The sequence below is a fragment of the Heterodontus francisci genome, chromosome 14 (assembly GCF_036365525.1).
Source record: "Heterodontus francisci isolate sHetFra1 chromosome 14, sHetFra1.hap1, whole genome shotgun sequence".
Taxonomy (NCBI): Eukaryota; Metazoa; Chordata; class Chondrichthyes; order Heterodontiformes; family Heterodontidae; genus Heterodontus; species Heterodontus francisci.
Genome location: NC_090384.1, coordinates 48,778,374 through 48,793,945, shown reverse-complemented (window position 1 = coordinate 48,793,945; position 15,572 = coordinate 48,778,374). Strand labels below are relative to the sequence as shown.

At 43.3% G+C, this 15,572-nt stretch overlaps 1 protein-coding gene across 4 annotated transcripts in view; it reads right to left on the bottom strand.

The window, feature by feature from the left end:
- The window catches only part of dagla (diacylglycerol lipase, alpha), a 450,361-nt gene that overhangs the window by 115,350 nt on the left and 319,439 nt on the right, over window positions 1-15,572 (bottom strand). For all 4 annotated transcript variants that reach the window (XM_068046193.1, XM_068046192.1, XM_068046194.1 and 1 more), the window contains 2 exons: window positions 10,219-10,296; window positions 2,929-3,053 (listed from right to left, as the gene is read on the bottom strand). In XM_068046193.1, the coding sequence (XP_067902294.1) occupies window positions 2,929-3,053; window positions 10,219-10,296 (203 nt within the window). The remainder of the gene's footprint in view (window positions 1-2,928; window positions 3,054-10,218; window positions 10,297-15,572) is intronic.

Below are 15,572 nucleotides of genomic sequence, written 5' to 3'. Positions count from 1 at the left end.
TGTTGCAACTTTCCTCCGAGAGGCCATTCCCCCCAACAATATCCAATGCAGTATACCTGTTTTGCAGGGGAATAGCCACAGGAGATTCCTGAACTGCCCGCCTAGTCCTCTTGCTCTGCCTGGTGGTCACCCATTCCCCTCCTGCTTGTGGGGTCTGAGCCTGTGACGTGACCACCTCTCTATACATGCTATCCACGATACTCTCCGCCTCGTGGAGGCTCCACAGTGTCGCCAGCTGCCGCTCGAGCTCCGAAACCCGGCTTCCAGGAGCTGCAGCTGGATACATTTCCTGCGCACATGCTGGTGCCGGGCATTGGAAATGTTCCCGGCTTCCGAAATGGAGCAAAAGGAGTACACCACGGCTTTGAGCTCTCCTGCCATGACTTAACCCTTCAAATTAAATTAAACCTTCTGGAAGATCTTAATGTCCAATAATATCAGTTACTCTTGGGCCCTTCTTCCCTGGTCCGCGTTCCTACAGAACTCCCCAAAAAAACACTACTTACTACATTTGCAATAAACTTTAAACTTTTCTTACCTGAGATACTTACCCAGCTATTTAGAGCTATTCCCTAACAGCAGTGACTCATCAACCAATCATCTTGCAGCTCTCCTGTGACGTCACTGTTGGCTCTTTTTTTCCAAAATTCTGGCGCGCTGCCACTGCACTTGTAAACTCAGTTGGTCTCGCTCCTTCCCGCTCCCGCTGCACTTTTAAACTCTGCTGGTCTCACTCAGACTCGCTCCTTCCCGCTGCCGCAGCACTTTTAAACTCTGCAGGTCTCGCTCAATCTTGCTCCTTCCCGCTGCCGCTTGGCCTTGAGAAGGTGGTGGTGAGATGCCTTCTTGAACCGCTGCAGTCCATGTGGGTTAGGTACACTCGCAGTGCTGTTCGGAAGGAAGTTCTAGAATTTTGACCCAGCGACAGAGATATAGTTCCAAGTCAGGATGGTGTGTTGCTTGGAGGGGAACTTGCAGGTGATGGTGTTCCCTGCCCTGGTCTTTCTTGGTAGTAGAGGTCACGGGTTTGGAAGGTGCTGTCTAAGGAGCCTTGGCGCGTTGCTGCAGTGCATCTTGTAAATGATACAAACTGCTGCCACTGTATGTCGGTGGTGGAGGGAATGAACATTTGTAGATGGGGTGCCAATCAAGTGGGCTGCTTTGTCTTGGATGGTGTTGAGATTCTTGAGTGCTGTTGGAGCTGCAACCGTCCAGGCAAGTGCAGAGTATTCTATCACACTCCTGATTTGTGCCTTGTAAATGGTGGACAGGCTTTGGGGAGTCAGGAGGGGAGTTACTCGCCACATGATTCCTAGCTTCTGACCTGCTCTTGCAGCCACAGTATTTATAGAGCTACTCCAGTTCAGTTTCTGGTTGATGGTAACCCCTCAGGATGTTGACAGTGGGGAATTCAGCAATGGTAATGCCATTGAATATCAAGGGGAGATGGTTAGATTCTCTCATTGGAGATAGTCATTGCCTGGCACTTGTGTAGCGCGAATATTACTTGCCACTTATCAGCCCAAACCTGGATGCAGTCCGCTGCATCTCTACACGGGCTGCTTCGGTATCTGAGGAGTCGCGAATGGTGCTGAACATTGTGCAATCAACGAACATCCCCACTTCTGACCTTATGATGGAGGGAAGGTCATTGATGAAGCAGATGAAGATGGTTGGTCCTAGGACACTACCCTGAGGAATTCCAGGAGCCGGGATGATTGACCAACAACCACAACCATCTTCCTTTGCGTTAGCTAAGACTCCACCAGCGGAGAGTTTTCCCCTCGATTCCCATTGACTCTGAAACTGACCACTAGGAGGCGCATTGAAGCTTCCTGGGAATGACTCGAACTTGTCTTGCAAAGAAATGCTTGGCAACTCAATTGCAAACCTATATCTCAGCACAGTGAGGTGTAATGCCTCAATGCTCCATCACACTACTGAGATGGGTTCCAGATTTTTGCCCTCCAACTTATTCTCCTGTAGGCACTCACTCAGTTAGTGAGATAGCTTCCTGGATACCAGCCATCCTCCAATATTCTCAGCCAAATGGCCATTCTTCATCAGTGAGCCTCAAGTGCATCAGTGGAATTTTTGGCAGCAGGTTATAAAACAATTCTTATCCTCCTCCGATGTCCAATCACATACTATCTAACTGGAGCCACTGGAAAACGATTAGGCGCAGGAAGTCTTTCAATTTTTCTCCTCCCTATCCCAAAGGTACTGAAGCAATTACAGGACCTTCACTGTGACCCTGCTAAGTAAATGGTATTTCCTTCATTGTTTATCAAACAAACTTCCAATTATTTGGGGCGGCACAGTGGCTAGCACCGCAGCCTCACAGCTCCAGGGACCCGGGTTCAATTCTAGGTACTGCCTGTGCGGAGTTTGCAAGTTCTCCCTGTGACCGCGTGGGTTTTCGCCGGGTGCTCCGGTTTCCTCCCACCGCCAAAGACTTGCAGGTGATAGGTAAATTGGCCATTGTAAATTGCCCCTAGTGTAGGTAGGTGGTAGGGAATACTGTAGGGTTAGTAAAAATGGGTGGTTCTTGGTCGGCACAGACTCGGTAGGCCGAAGGGCCTGTTTCAGTGCTGTGTCTCTAAACTAAAAAAGAAATATAGTGAATTTGAGACAGGTTTATCTGGTGGATTTCTACCCAGTGGGAAACAAGTAATGAACGATCCCACTAATTTCATTTAAGACCCTTGTCAGAAAGAAACAAGCCTTCTTTTCTGGCTTATAAGTGGTCTAAAGGGTGAAGCAGGTTGATGAAACACCCACCCGCTTCTATCCTTATTAGTCAAAGAACATTTATGCATGCTATTTGAATAATCTGTGGAATAGTTTAACAGTTCAGAACATGGAGCCTACAGTATTTTGAATTTCTTGAATAGTTTTTACAATATTTAGGAAATAAATAATACTCACGAGCATGAGCTGGCCAGTTTGCAGAGTCCACAGGTTGGGTTTCGCATTAAGTACAAGGGCCAGCCATAGGCAGCCAGTGCAAAGTGCATGTAGTAGCACACCTCCTTATACATGTGCATTTCTTGCTAAAAAAAAAGAAAAATTACTTCCTCACATATCTAAATTAATACGGTTTTTTAAAAAAAAGCTAAGTAAACATAGAAACATTGAAAATATGAGCAGGATTAGGCCATTCGGCCCTGCTCCACCATTCAAAAAGGATCATGGCTGATCGTCTAATTCAGTACCCTGTTCCCACTTTTTCCCCATATCCCTTGATCCCTTTGGCATTTATATACCTGTCTCCTACAAAGCTTTGCATGTGCTTTCTAGCTGGCATGAGTAAAGAGCTCCTATTTCATTAAGCATTCACAATCTTCTCTGGTGACAGATCCAGAATCACAGAATCGTTAAAAGTGCAGGAGGCCGCCATTTGGCCCATCATGTCTGCACCGGCTCTCTGAAAGAGAAACTCTCTCAGTTCCTGCCTTCTCCCCATAACCCTGCACATTCTTCCTTTTCATATAACTGTCTCATTCTTTTTTGAATGCTTCAATTGAACCTGCCTCCACTTTCTCAAGCAGCGCATTCCAGACTTTAACCGCTCGCTGCGTGTAAAAGTTTTTCATGATGTCACTTTTGCTTCTCACCAAATTTTCACCACATTAAATCTCTTCCCTACTCAGTAATGTTATGCCGACCCTAACTGAAACACAAAACCCTTTCAAATATTTTGTGTTTTCATTTCTCAGTGTGGAATATGGTCGTCAGTACTTCTCTCACACATCAACCGTTCCTGGAAGAGACACAATTTCGTCTGGTTAGGTGATGCAATTTTGACTTGGTTACATTAGAAATGATGAAATGAGCTAAACACAAATGATGAAGGATCATACCCAAAGAAGCAGGCAATATAACTTGATTTAAGAGATAATGAGCTGCAGTGCTGGAGAGAGAAGGGATTGATGAATATAATGAGAAGGTTGGCCCATCCACCAGAAAGGGGTGGCTGGGTGGACCCACTGTTTTTGTCTTGCATTCTGATGACCATTAAAACTTTGAGATTATGCTGATGTGTTAATCACATCCACTCTATTTTGCAAGTAATTAAAAAGATACATATGTGCAATATATATGTACCAGCATTTATTTAAAAGTACCATAATTCTAATGCAACGTAATACTCTTATCCAACCATTCCCATTTCAAATGAAATTGCTGATCTACAGCCCAGATGCAAATGTGCAACTGTGAACATTAGAAACGAAATGAACAATGACCCTCAAAATAGTTTAAGTACTATAAATTATCTTAAAAAGTGGATAATTTCAAGGTTGTAATTTTATTTTCAGCTTCATATGATTATAAATAACAGCTGTTTCACGTGTGCATCTCTGATCAACTCAATTAGATTACTTACAACTACTCAATTGCCCTTTATTGTTACAATTTCACAGATTAGAATAACGTATATTTGAACTCTTAAAGAACAACACATGCATTTATATAGTATCATTAACCTAATAAAACAACCAAAAGCAAATCACAGAGGTGAAAACAGAAAGTGAACAGTGGGAGAAAAGCCACAAGGCTAATCAAAGGCATGGCGGGTTGGATTGAGTTTGGGAGAGGGATTCAGGGAGAATGCTCCAGAGTGTGATCAAAGCAGTGGAAGTCTGACCAAAGTTTTTTTTGCAGTGCAGTGGAGGGGTACAGAGGGGAACAGCTGGAAGGGTGGAGGGCACATATTATAGTTCCCTCAAAGCACAGGGTACATAATGAGTTCTTAATGTGCAGAAACAAGAAATTAAATCTCCGTGATGCTGTAGATTCCAAATACCACAAGCATTAGTATCATGACTAGAATGGTACCAGGGATGAAGAACCTGAGTTATGTGCAGAGATTAGAAAAGCTGGGATTGTTCCCCTTAGAGAAGAGAAGGTTAAGGGGAGATTTAACAGAGGTGCACAAAATTGTTGAAAGGGTTTTGATAGAGTATATAGGGAGAAACTGTTTCCCCAGCAGCAGGATCAATAACCTGAGGACGCAGATTTAAGATAATTGGCAAAAGAACAATTGGGACATGAGAAGACATGCTTTTATGTAGTGAATTGTCAGGATCTGGAATGCACTGCCTGAAAGGGTGGTGGAACCAGATTCAATAGTCACTTTCAAAAGGGAATGAGATATATACCTGAAAAGAAAAAAAAAGAGCTACAGGGAAAGTGCAGGGGAATGTGACTAATTGGATAGTTCTTTCATCAGCCAGCACAGGCACAATGCACCAAATGGCCTCCTCTGCTGTAGCATTCTACAATGGCGTTTTGCTTTCTCTCCCAGAAGAGGGCACTGTTTCATTGCAATTACAATTCTAGTTCAAAGTCTATGATTTAGATCGTTCTCATTTCCAGGCGTATAATGAATCCACCATTTTCCCAAAGCAACACAAGTGAGGATGCAATAAAAAGACATTTTGTTGACAGGAAAAGTTTTATTAAACAAAGGATACCCCAAGGAAAAATCAAAACAAAGTTGCTCTTCACTACAGGGTCTCATTTTCCAGAAGCAAGCATCTTCAGCCCTCACATTATTGGCATCAAGGCAATGCAACCGGGAATTTTAACTACAGCACATTTTATAACAGGGTTCCCATCAATAAATAAAGGAGGACTGCAAGGAATCTATTTCAGCAGTAATATTTCCAGATCATTTTACTGCAATGTCATTTTCATAACGGAACAAAAAGCACTGTCAACAAACATCAGGAAAATGTTTGAACAGAAACTTATGATCATAAACAGTAATTTAGACCAACTGCCACTTGGTTGAGGTACCAGAAAGTTGCTGGTGCCTATAAGGGCCATACCCCAGGAAAGCATGCACACCTTCAGGAGAGGCAGGTGGGGGGGTAAGTAAAATAGCATCCTAGCTTCATCCCTTACCCAAGTCATTGGCAAATAACACTTATCAAAATCAAAAATATAATTATCAGTTTTCTTTGGAACCTTCCTTTAATTCTGAGTAGTGAATAGCTCTGAAATCATGATTTCAATTGAAAATGTGCAAATCCATAACAATTTGCACTGCTGAAATTCTAAAATAGAACTCCTGAAATAGTAGATGTTTAGAGAACATTTACTTTTTAGTCGGCAACTTATGATTCCCCTTGGGGGAATCCAGAACAAGGGGACATAATCTTAAAATTAAAGCTAGGTCATTCTTGAAGCACTGCTTCACACAAAGGGTAGTGGAAATCTGGATCTCTCTTCCCCAAAAAGTTGTTGAGGCTAGGTCAATTGAAATATTCAAAACTGAGATTTAAATATTTTTGGTCGATAAGGGTATTCAGGGATATGGAACTAAGGCAGGTAAATGGAGTTGAGATTTGATCAACCATGATCTAAATGAGTGGGAGAACAGGCTCAGGGACTGAATGGCCTACTACTCAATTCCGTTCCTTTTCCTAAAGCTACTAACTGTTTCTGGGCAAATGTTGGTTGCCCTCTAGTACTTCATTCTTCATGTGGCGCCCAGTGACTGCATGTTATTTGAACATTGAGGGCATCATAATTGAGCTCAATCCTGTACTCCCCAACATCCACACATGCACTTTCCAGCAGGAGTCACTAGATAATGGACAGCAGAATGAACTCTGATCAATTTTACTCCTGCCTACCCCATGGCCAGTAAGGCCAAATGCGGCACTTAGAAAATCATAATATGATTATGTGAATCAACATAATTTCAATGAAATCCCTTTCATTGAAATCGTGTTTGACAAATCTATTAGTTTTTTGAGCATGTAACTAACAGGGTAGATAAAAGGAGAACCAGTGGATCTAGTATATTTGGACTTTCAAAAGGTATTTGAAAAGGTGCTCCCTAAGAGTTTGCTACTCAAGACAAGGGCTTATGGGCTTGGGGCTAATAATAGCATGGATGGAGGATTGGTTAAAGGACAGAAATCAGAGAGAAGGACTAAATGGGTCATTTTCAGGTGGTCAGGCTGCTACTAGTGGGGTGTTGCAAGGATCTGTGCTGGTGCTTCAGCTATATTAAAGACTTAAATGGATCGTTGGGAGTGTAACGTATCCAAGTTAGCTGATGATACAAAGTTAGGTGGGAAAGTAAGCTAAGGGTGGGACACAAAGTCTGCAAAGGCAAATAGACAGGTTGAGTGAGTGGGGAAGAAGGGGACAGATGGAGTACAATGTGGGGAAAGGTGAGGTTATTCACTTTAGTAGGAAGAATAGAATACTTTATATAGCACCATTCACAACCACCAGATGTTTCAAAGCACTTTGCAGCCAATTAAGTATTATTGAAGTATAGTCATGGTTGTAATGTAGAAAATATGGCGCCAATGTGCACACAGCAAGCTCCCACAAACAGCGATCTGATAATGACCAGATATTTTTTTTTTGTGATGTTGCTTGAGTGATAAATATTGGCCAGGACATGGGAGATAACGCTTCTGTTCTTTGAAATAGTGCCATGGGAGCTTTTACGTCCACCTGAGGGGGCAGACATGGCATCAGTTTAATGCCTTATCCAGAAGATAGCACCTCCGTCAGTGCCACACTCCCTCAACACGGCTCTGGAGTATCAGCCTTGATTTTTGTGCTCAAGTCCTGAAGTGGGAGGCAAGAGTGCTACCAACTGAGCCACAGCCACATTTCTTATCATTTAAGAAATACTAAATATTGGTGTTCAGAGGGATTTAGGTGTCCTTGTACAGGAAACAAAGAAAGTTAACAGGCAGATACAGCAAGCAATTAGGAAGGCCAACATGCAAAGGGATTAGAGTACAAGAGTAAGGAATTCTTGCTCCAATTGTACAGGGCTTTGGTGAGACCACACCTGGAGTACTGTGCACATTTTGGTTTCCATGGCAAGGGAAGGATACACATGCCTTAAACAGGGTGCAACAAAGGTTCACTAGATTGAGTCCTGGGATGAGAGGGTTGTCCTATGAGGAGAGATTGAATAGAATCGGCCTATATTGTCCGGAGTTTAGAAGAATGAGGGGTTATCTCATTGAAACAGTTAAGATTCTGAGCAGGCTTGGTAGGGTAGATGCTGACAGGCTGTTTCCTTTGGCTGGAGAGTTTAGAACTAGGAGGCATAACCTCAGGATAAGGGGTCAGCCATTTAGAATCAAGGTGAGAAGAAATTTCTTCACTCAAAGAGTTGTGAATCTTTGGAATTCTCTATTCCAAAAGGCTGTGGATGCTCAGTTGTTGAGTATATTCAAGGCTCGGATGGATAGATTTTTGGACTCGAAGGGAATCGAGCAATATGGGAATCAGTTAGGAAAGTGGAGTTGAGGTTGAAAATCAGTCTCAATCTTACTGAATAGCGGAACAGGCTCAAGGTCTACTTCTGCTCCTATTTCTTACTTTCTTAAGTAGAAGTCCAACTATTGAGAATAACTAACTCTGCATAGATCAAGAATTAAATCAGGGATCTTCTTGTCCATGCTGCTAATATTAGCAAAACATTTACCCACTAAGCCATCAGGGTAGCCATTTCTGACTTTTTAAAAAATGGAATTCATATTCATTAAATGCTGTAAGCTGTTAACTCAGTGGTAAAACAACTGAATGATGAAGTGCGCAGTCTTGATGTGTTCTTATTCTACTTCTAATGTGAGCAATGTGACTGCATGAATACTAACTCCAGTAGACAAGAGCAGACAGACAAATACAAAAACAATGAATTAGCCAGATTCCTGCAGGCTGACCTCTTCCTCCTGTCCTTGGTAAACATTACCTCATTTCATACCCCAGATCCTGCAGGAGAACCTCCAGGTAACAGTCCGAGACCTGGAGTCAGCCTTCCCAGGCCTGTGGATGCTAAAGCCACAGGATTCAATGTACATTTCAGCCATTCTGTCCTTTTGACTAGAGGTTCTTCCTTTGGCGGATTTGGCATGTCAGCAAGCTGGCAAAAAGGCAGGAGAAAAGAACAGAAAGGAAGCCCAGGCAGGATGGCAAGACACATATCAGGAATAAAGGGATGGAAGTGGCACAAGTATACAACAGGATGGGACAAAGATAGGAATGAAAAAAGAAAACGAAAACAGCACCATGGAGATAGAATTGGAAAAGACAGACATAGATGCAATGGAATACAAGAATGCAACAGAAAGGAGCAACAGAAATAGAGATAACAAGAAGACTAGAGTCATGAAGATGGTATGGACAAGTAAGTTGGTTGGAGAAGCTGGGGTTGTTCTCCTTGGAGAAAATGAGTTTGAAGCTTTGATTGAGATGTACAAGATTATGACAGATAAACAAAGAAAAGCTGTTCCCATTAGCTGATGGTAGAAGGACTAGGGGACACAGACTTAAGGTTTTGGGCAAAAGATGCAGGGAGGATGTGAGGAAGAACTTTTTTCTGCAATGAGTGGTAATGACCTGGAATGTGCTGCCTACAAGGGTGGTGGAAGTGAAGCCAAAGAATGAATTCAAAAGGAAATTGAATGGGCACTTGAGGGAAATAAACTTACAGGGCTGCGGGGAAAGAGCAGGGAAATGGGACTGATTGGATTGCTCTATAGAAAGCTGGCATGGACTTGATGGGCTGAATGGCCTCTTTTTGTGCCGCTATGAACTCTATGATCTATATCTGCAAAGCTAACAGAGAAGTTGGCTGAGAACAAACAGCTTAGTTTGGTCGATCCCCATTTTCTTATTTCTACTTATCGAAAGGGCTCGCCCTTAAAAATGTTCCTGTTTCTGCAATATGGTATATGTAACAGAGACCACACTGCCTGGCATATATGGAAAATGCCAACCCTTACACTCAGAGCACAGCTTTTCCATAGGTTCATATGGAAATGATTAAAAGATTAAACATTCAACTGATTTGTCAAATATTTCACCATGTTATATGGGAAATGGATACCTACAGCTCTCTTGCCCTTTGCTGATGTGCCTTATATTTAAACCTGCAAGTTTAAGTCTCAGCCAAATTCATCATTCAGTTTGAGATCCCTTGTTCGAATGTAACAGACACTTGAATGTCCTTTGTGACCATGAAGCACATAGTGACGTAACTCTTGAGTTTCCTCTCAGAATACAGGCCTTCATCATGCATTAACACGTCTCTCAGAGAAAATGGATTCTCAGAATAAATCATTTACTCATATTTTACTGCCCTTATCCAGTTTAGCACAAGCCACTTTATACTTTGGCATTGGGCCAAATGATTCACTATGCTCAAACATATCAAAGAACAATACTCACAGCATTCTTCAAGTCGAGGTACTTTGTATTTCTGGTGACTGGGATTCCTGATAAAAAGGCCAAAATGTCATTGTTTGCCTACAAGAGAGAAAAAGAAAAATGACATATGATGTAACTTAATTAGCAGAGAATTCCAACACAAGGCACTCTTTTCCCCATACACCATACCTTAATTTTTGCTGCTCTGAAAGAAGGTTGGAAACAAAGCATGACCTGACTTTTTCTTTCAGATGCTGAATTAGAACATTACAGTGCAGTACAGGCCCTTCGGCCCTCGATGTTGCACCGACCTGTGAAACCATCTGACCTACACTATTCCATTTTCATCCATATGTCTATCCAATGACCACTTATTGCTTGCATGTTTCCACTATTTCTTGTATTTCAGATTTCCAGTCTTCACAATCTTTCTTTTTATAACCTCTGTCCAACATAGTGGCCAACCCTTACACTCAGAGCACAGCTTTTCCATAGGTTCATATGGAAATGATTAAAAGATTAAACATTCAGCAGCCATTCTGATAAATAATATATACTGGACACAGGTACCTCATCCAAGTGCCCATTCTTATGAGTCAACTGTTTGAGTGTTGCAGGCTTTTTGATGATAAGCGGCACCACAGCCTCATCCTTTCTTTACTCAAAGTCCACATACAAGCACAAGGACATCACTCTGGAGCAGAACCTTGGCTTGTCTTTTCCCTCAATATCTGAGGGAGACAAAGTCAATTGTAGAACCCCTACTGCTGCCCCAGTTGAGACCAACTAACTTAGCACAAACTGGAAATCAAATCAAGGCTTTTTGATTCGTATAAAATTCAGCTACATGGTGCATTTACCAACAATTCGATCTCCTAATATCAGTAAACATGGTAAATCAGTCGATTAAATGTACTACAAAATTTTAGGGGCAAATATCAAGATGAGATATAAGACAAGTGAAGTCTATAGTTTTTTCCATACCAATCTATAATTGGTAACAAGATACTATTGTAAAATGGAATTAGCACCTCTGAAATAATGTGTGGAGTTTATACCAGATCTGTACCTTCAACACCTATGTACAGTTCTGATAATGATATGTGCAACAGCTGCAGCAAAATAAGCCCTGTATTGAACTGGTGCGTAACTGGCAAGAAGAAAAACAGAAAAACAATCCAATTGCATCAAACAAAGAAGAGATGTTGCATTTATGATCCCAGCTGTATCTTAGGATGGGATATAGCAAGTTGCTTCCACATGAGAGTGGGAAACAAAATTGCAAGCTTATTCAGAGTGTTAACAGATTTCCTTGTTCTTTTAATTTACTCATGGGATGTGAGCGCTGCTGACAAGGAAAGCATTTGTTGCTTGGTGAGCTGCCTTTTTGAACCACTGCAGTCCATCTGGTGGAGGTACACCAACAGTTCTGTTAGGAAGTGAGCTCCAGGACTTTAACCCAGCGACAGTGAAGGAAGGGCGACAAAGTTCCAAGTCAGGATGGTGTGCAGCTTGGAGAACCTGCAGGTGGTGCTGTTCCCGTCCATCCGCTGCCCTTGTCCTTCTGGGTGGTAGAGGTGGTGGGTTTGGAAGGTGCTATTGAAGGAGGGTCGGTGAGTTACAGTAGTACATCTTGAGGATGGTACACACTGCTGCCACTGTGTGCCGGTGGTGAAGGGAGTGAACGTCTAAGGTGATGGATGGGGTGCTGATCAAACCAGCAGCTTTCTCCTGGATGGTGTTCAGCTTCTGGGGTGCTGCAGTTGCACTCATCAAGGCAAGTGGAAAGCATTCCATCACACTCCTGACTTGTGCCTTGTAGATGATGGACAGGCTTTAGAGAGTCAGGAGGTGAGTTACTTGCCACAGAATTCCCAGGCTCTGACCTGCTCTTAAAGCCACAGTATTTATATGGCTGGTCCAGTTAAGATTCTGGTCAACAGTAACCCCCAGGATGTTGATGGTGGGGGATTCATGCCATTGAACATCAAGGGGAGATGGTTAAATTCTCTCTTGTTGGAGATAATTACTGCCTGGCATTTGTGTGGCGTGAATGTTACTTGCTACTTATCAGCCCAAGCTCAAATGCTGTCCAGGTCTTGCTGCATGCATTCACAGACTGCTTCAGCCTCTGAGGACCGAACACTGTACAATCATCAGCAAACATCCCCAATTCTGACCTTATGATGGAGGAAAGGACACTGATGAAGCAGCTAAAGATGGCTGGGCCTAGGTCACTACCCTGAGGAACTCCTGCAGTGGTGTCCTGGGGCTGAGACGATTTTCCTCCAACAACCACAACCATATTCCTTTGTGCTAGGTATGACTCCAACCAGTGGAAAGTTTTCCCTCCAATTCCCATTGAATTCTATTTTGCTAGGGGTCCTTGATGCCACACTCGATCAAATGCTGCCTTGATGTCAACGGCACTCACTCCCACCTCACCTCTGGAATTTAGTTCATGTTTGAATCAAGGCTATAACGAAGTCTGGAGCCGAATGGCCCTGGAAGAACCCAAATGGAGCATTGGTGAGTAGATGATTGCTGTGAAAGTGCCTCTTGATAGCACTGTCAATGACTGCTTCCATCACTTTGCTGATGATTGAGTGTAGACAGATGGGGCAATAATTGGCTGGATTGGATTTGTCCTGCCTTTTATGGACAGGACATATCTGGGCAAATCGGGTAGATGCAGATATTGTAGTTAAGGAAGAGGGGTGGATTGGATATGATCAACAAAGGGAGAGAGGAAGTATAAATGGGATTAGCATCCTTAAAAGTTGATAAATCACCAGGGCTGGAAGAAATGTACCCCAGTCTAAAAAGAAGCAAGACAGGAAATAGCAGAAGGTATAGCCATCATTTTGCAGTCCTCACTAGATACAGGTGTGGTGCCAGAGGATTGGAGAACTGTTAACGTTGTACCTCTGTTTAAAAAGGGAGCGAGGGATAGATCGAATAATTACAGGCCAGTCAGTCTAACCTCAGTAGTGGGCAAATTATTGGAATCTATTCTGAGAGACAGGATAAACTGTCACTCAAAGGCACAGATTAATCAAGGATAGTCAGCATGGATTTGTTAAGGGAAGATCTTGTTTGACCAACTTGATCGAATTTTTTGAAGAAGTACCAAAGAAGATGAGGATAGTGCAGCTGATGTGGACTACATGGATTTTAGCAAGGCTTTTGACAAGGTCCCACATGTCAGACTGGTTAAAAAAATAAAATCCCATGGGATTCAGGGAAATTCAGCAAGGTGGATACAAAATTGGCTCAGTGGCAGGAAACAAAGGGTAATTATTGATGGGTGTTTTTGCAACTGGGGGCAGCTTCCAGTGGTGTTCCGCAGGCTCAGGACTGGGTCCCCTGCTTTTTGTGGTTTATATTAACGATTTGGACGTAAACGTGGGGGGCATGAACAAGAAGTATGCAGACGACACAAAGGTTGGCCGTCTGGTGGACAGCGAGGAGGATAGCTGTAGGCTGCAGGAAGATATTGATGGTCTGGTCAGATGGGAAGAAAAGTGGCAAATGGAATTCAACCCGGAGAAGTGTGAGGTAATGCATTTGGGGAGGTCAAACAAGGCAAAGGAATACATGATTAATGGGAATATACTGAGAGGTGTAGAGGAAGTGAGGGACCTTGGTGTAAATGTCCACAGATCCCTGAACGTAGCAGGACAGGTCCATAAGGTGGTTAAGAAGACATTTGGAATTCTTTCCTTTGTTAGCTGAGGTATAGAATACAAGAGCAGGGAGGTTATGCTGGAACTGTATAACTCATTGGTTAGGCCACAACTTGACTACTCTATGCAGTTCTGGTCATCTCATTACAGAAGGGATGTAATTGCACTAGAGACGGTACAGAGGAGATTTACAAGGATGTTGCTGGGACTGGAAAAATGCAGCTATGAGGAAAGATTGGATAGGCTAGGATTGTTCTCCTTGGAACAGAGAAGGATGAGGGGAGAAGTGTTTGAAATGTATAAAATTTTGAGGGGCCTGGATAGAGTGGAGGTGAAGGGCCTACTTACCTTAGCAGAGAGGTCGATAACTAGGGGGTATAGATTTAAAGTCATTGGTAGAAAGATTAGAGGGGAGATCAGGAAAGATTTTTTCACCCAGAGGGTGGTGGGGGTCTGGAATTCACTGCCTGAAAGGGTAGTTGAGGCAGAAACCCTCAACTCATTCAAAAGAAGTCTGGATATGCGCCTCAAATGCCATAATCTGCAGGGCTAAATATTGGAAGGTGGGATTAGAATGGCAGGCACAGACACGATGGGCCAAGTGGCCTCTTTCTGTGCCGTAAACTTTCTATGATTCTATGCCAGTGTTGTAGTTGTATTGCAACAGCTTGGATAAGGGCAGAGCTATTTCTGGAGCACAAGTCTTCAGTACTAAAGCCGGGATGTTGTCAGGGACCATAGCCTTTGCTGTATCCAGTGTCAAACGTTTCTTGATATCTCGTGGAGTGAATCAAATTGGCTGAAGACTGGCATCGGTGATGCTGGGGAGCTCAGGAGGAGGCCAAGATGGATCATTCACTTGGCAATTCTGGCTGAAGGTGGTTGCAAAAGCTTCAGCCTTGCTTTTTGTACAGATTCTGGGCTTCCCCCAACATTGTGGAAGGGAGAAAGTTTGTGGAGCCTGCTCTTCCAGTTAGTTGTTGAGTTTTTCCACCACCATTCACTATTGGATGTGGCAGGACTGCAAAGCTTTGATCTAATCCATTGGTTGCGAAATCGTTTAGCTGTGTTTATCACATGCTGCTTCCATTGTTCTCTTGTTTTGCAGCTTCACCAAGTTGGCATCTCATTTTGAGGTATGCCTGGTACTGCTCCTGGCATGACCTCCTGCACTCCTCATTAAGCCAGGGTTGATCCTCTGGCTTGATGGTAATGGAAGAGTGAAGGTATGTCAGGCCATGAGGTTACAGATTGTGGCTGAATACAATGCTGCTGCTGCTGATGGCCCACGGCACCTCATTGATGCCCAGTTTTCAGCTTCTAGATCTGTTTTGAATCTATCCCATTTAGGATGGTGGTAGTGCCACACGACACAATGGAGAGCATCCTCAGTGTGAAGACAGAACTTCGTCTCCACAAGGACTGTGCAATGGTCACTCCAACCAATAGTGTCATGGACAGATGCATCTGAACCAGGTAGATTGGTGAGGGCAAGGTCTAACAGGATTTTCCCTCTTTTTGGGTCTCTCACCACTTGTCGCAGGCCCAGTCTGGCAGCTATGTCCTGCAGGACTCGGCCAGCTCAGTCAAAAGTGGCGCTACTGAGCCACTGTTGGTGATGGACATTGAAGACCCCACCCAGAGTACATTCTGTGCCCTTGCTACCCTCAGTGCTTTTTCCAAGGAGTT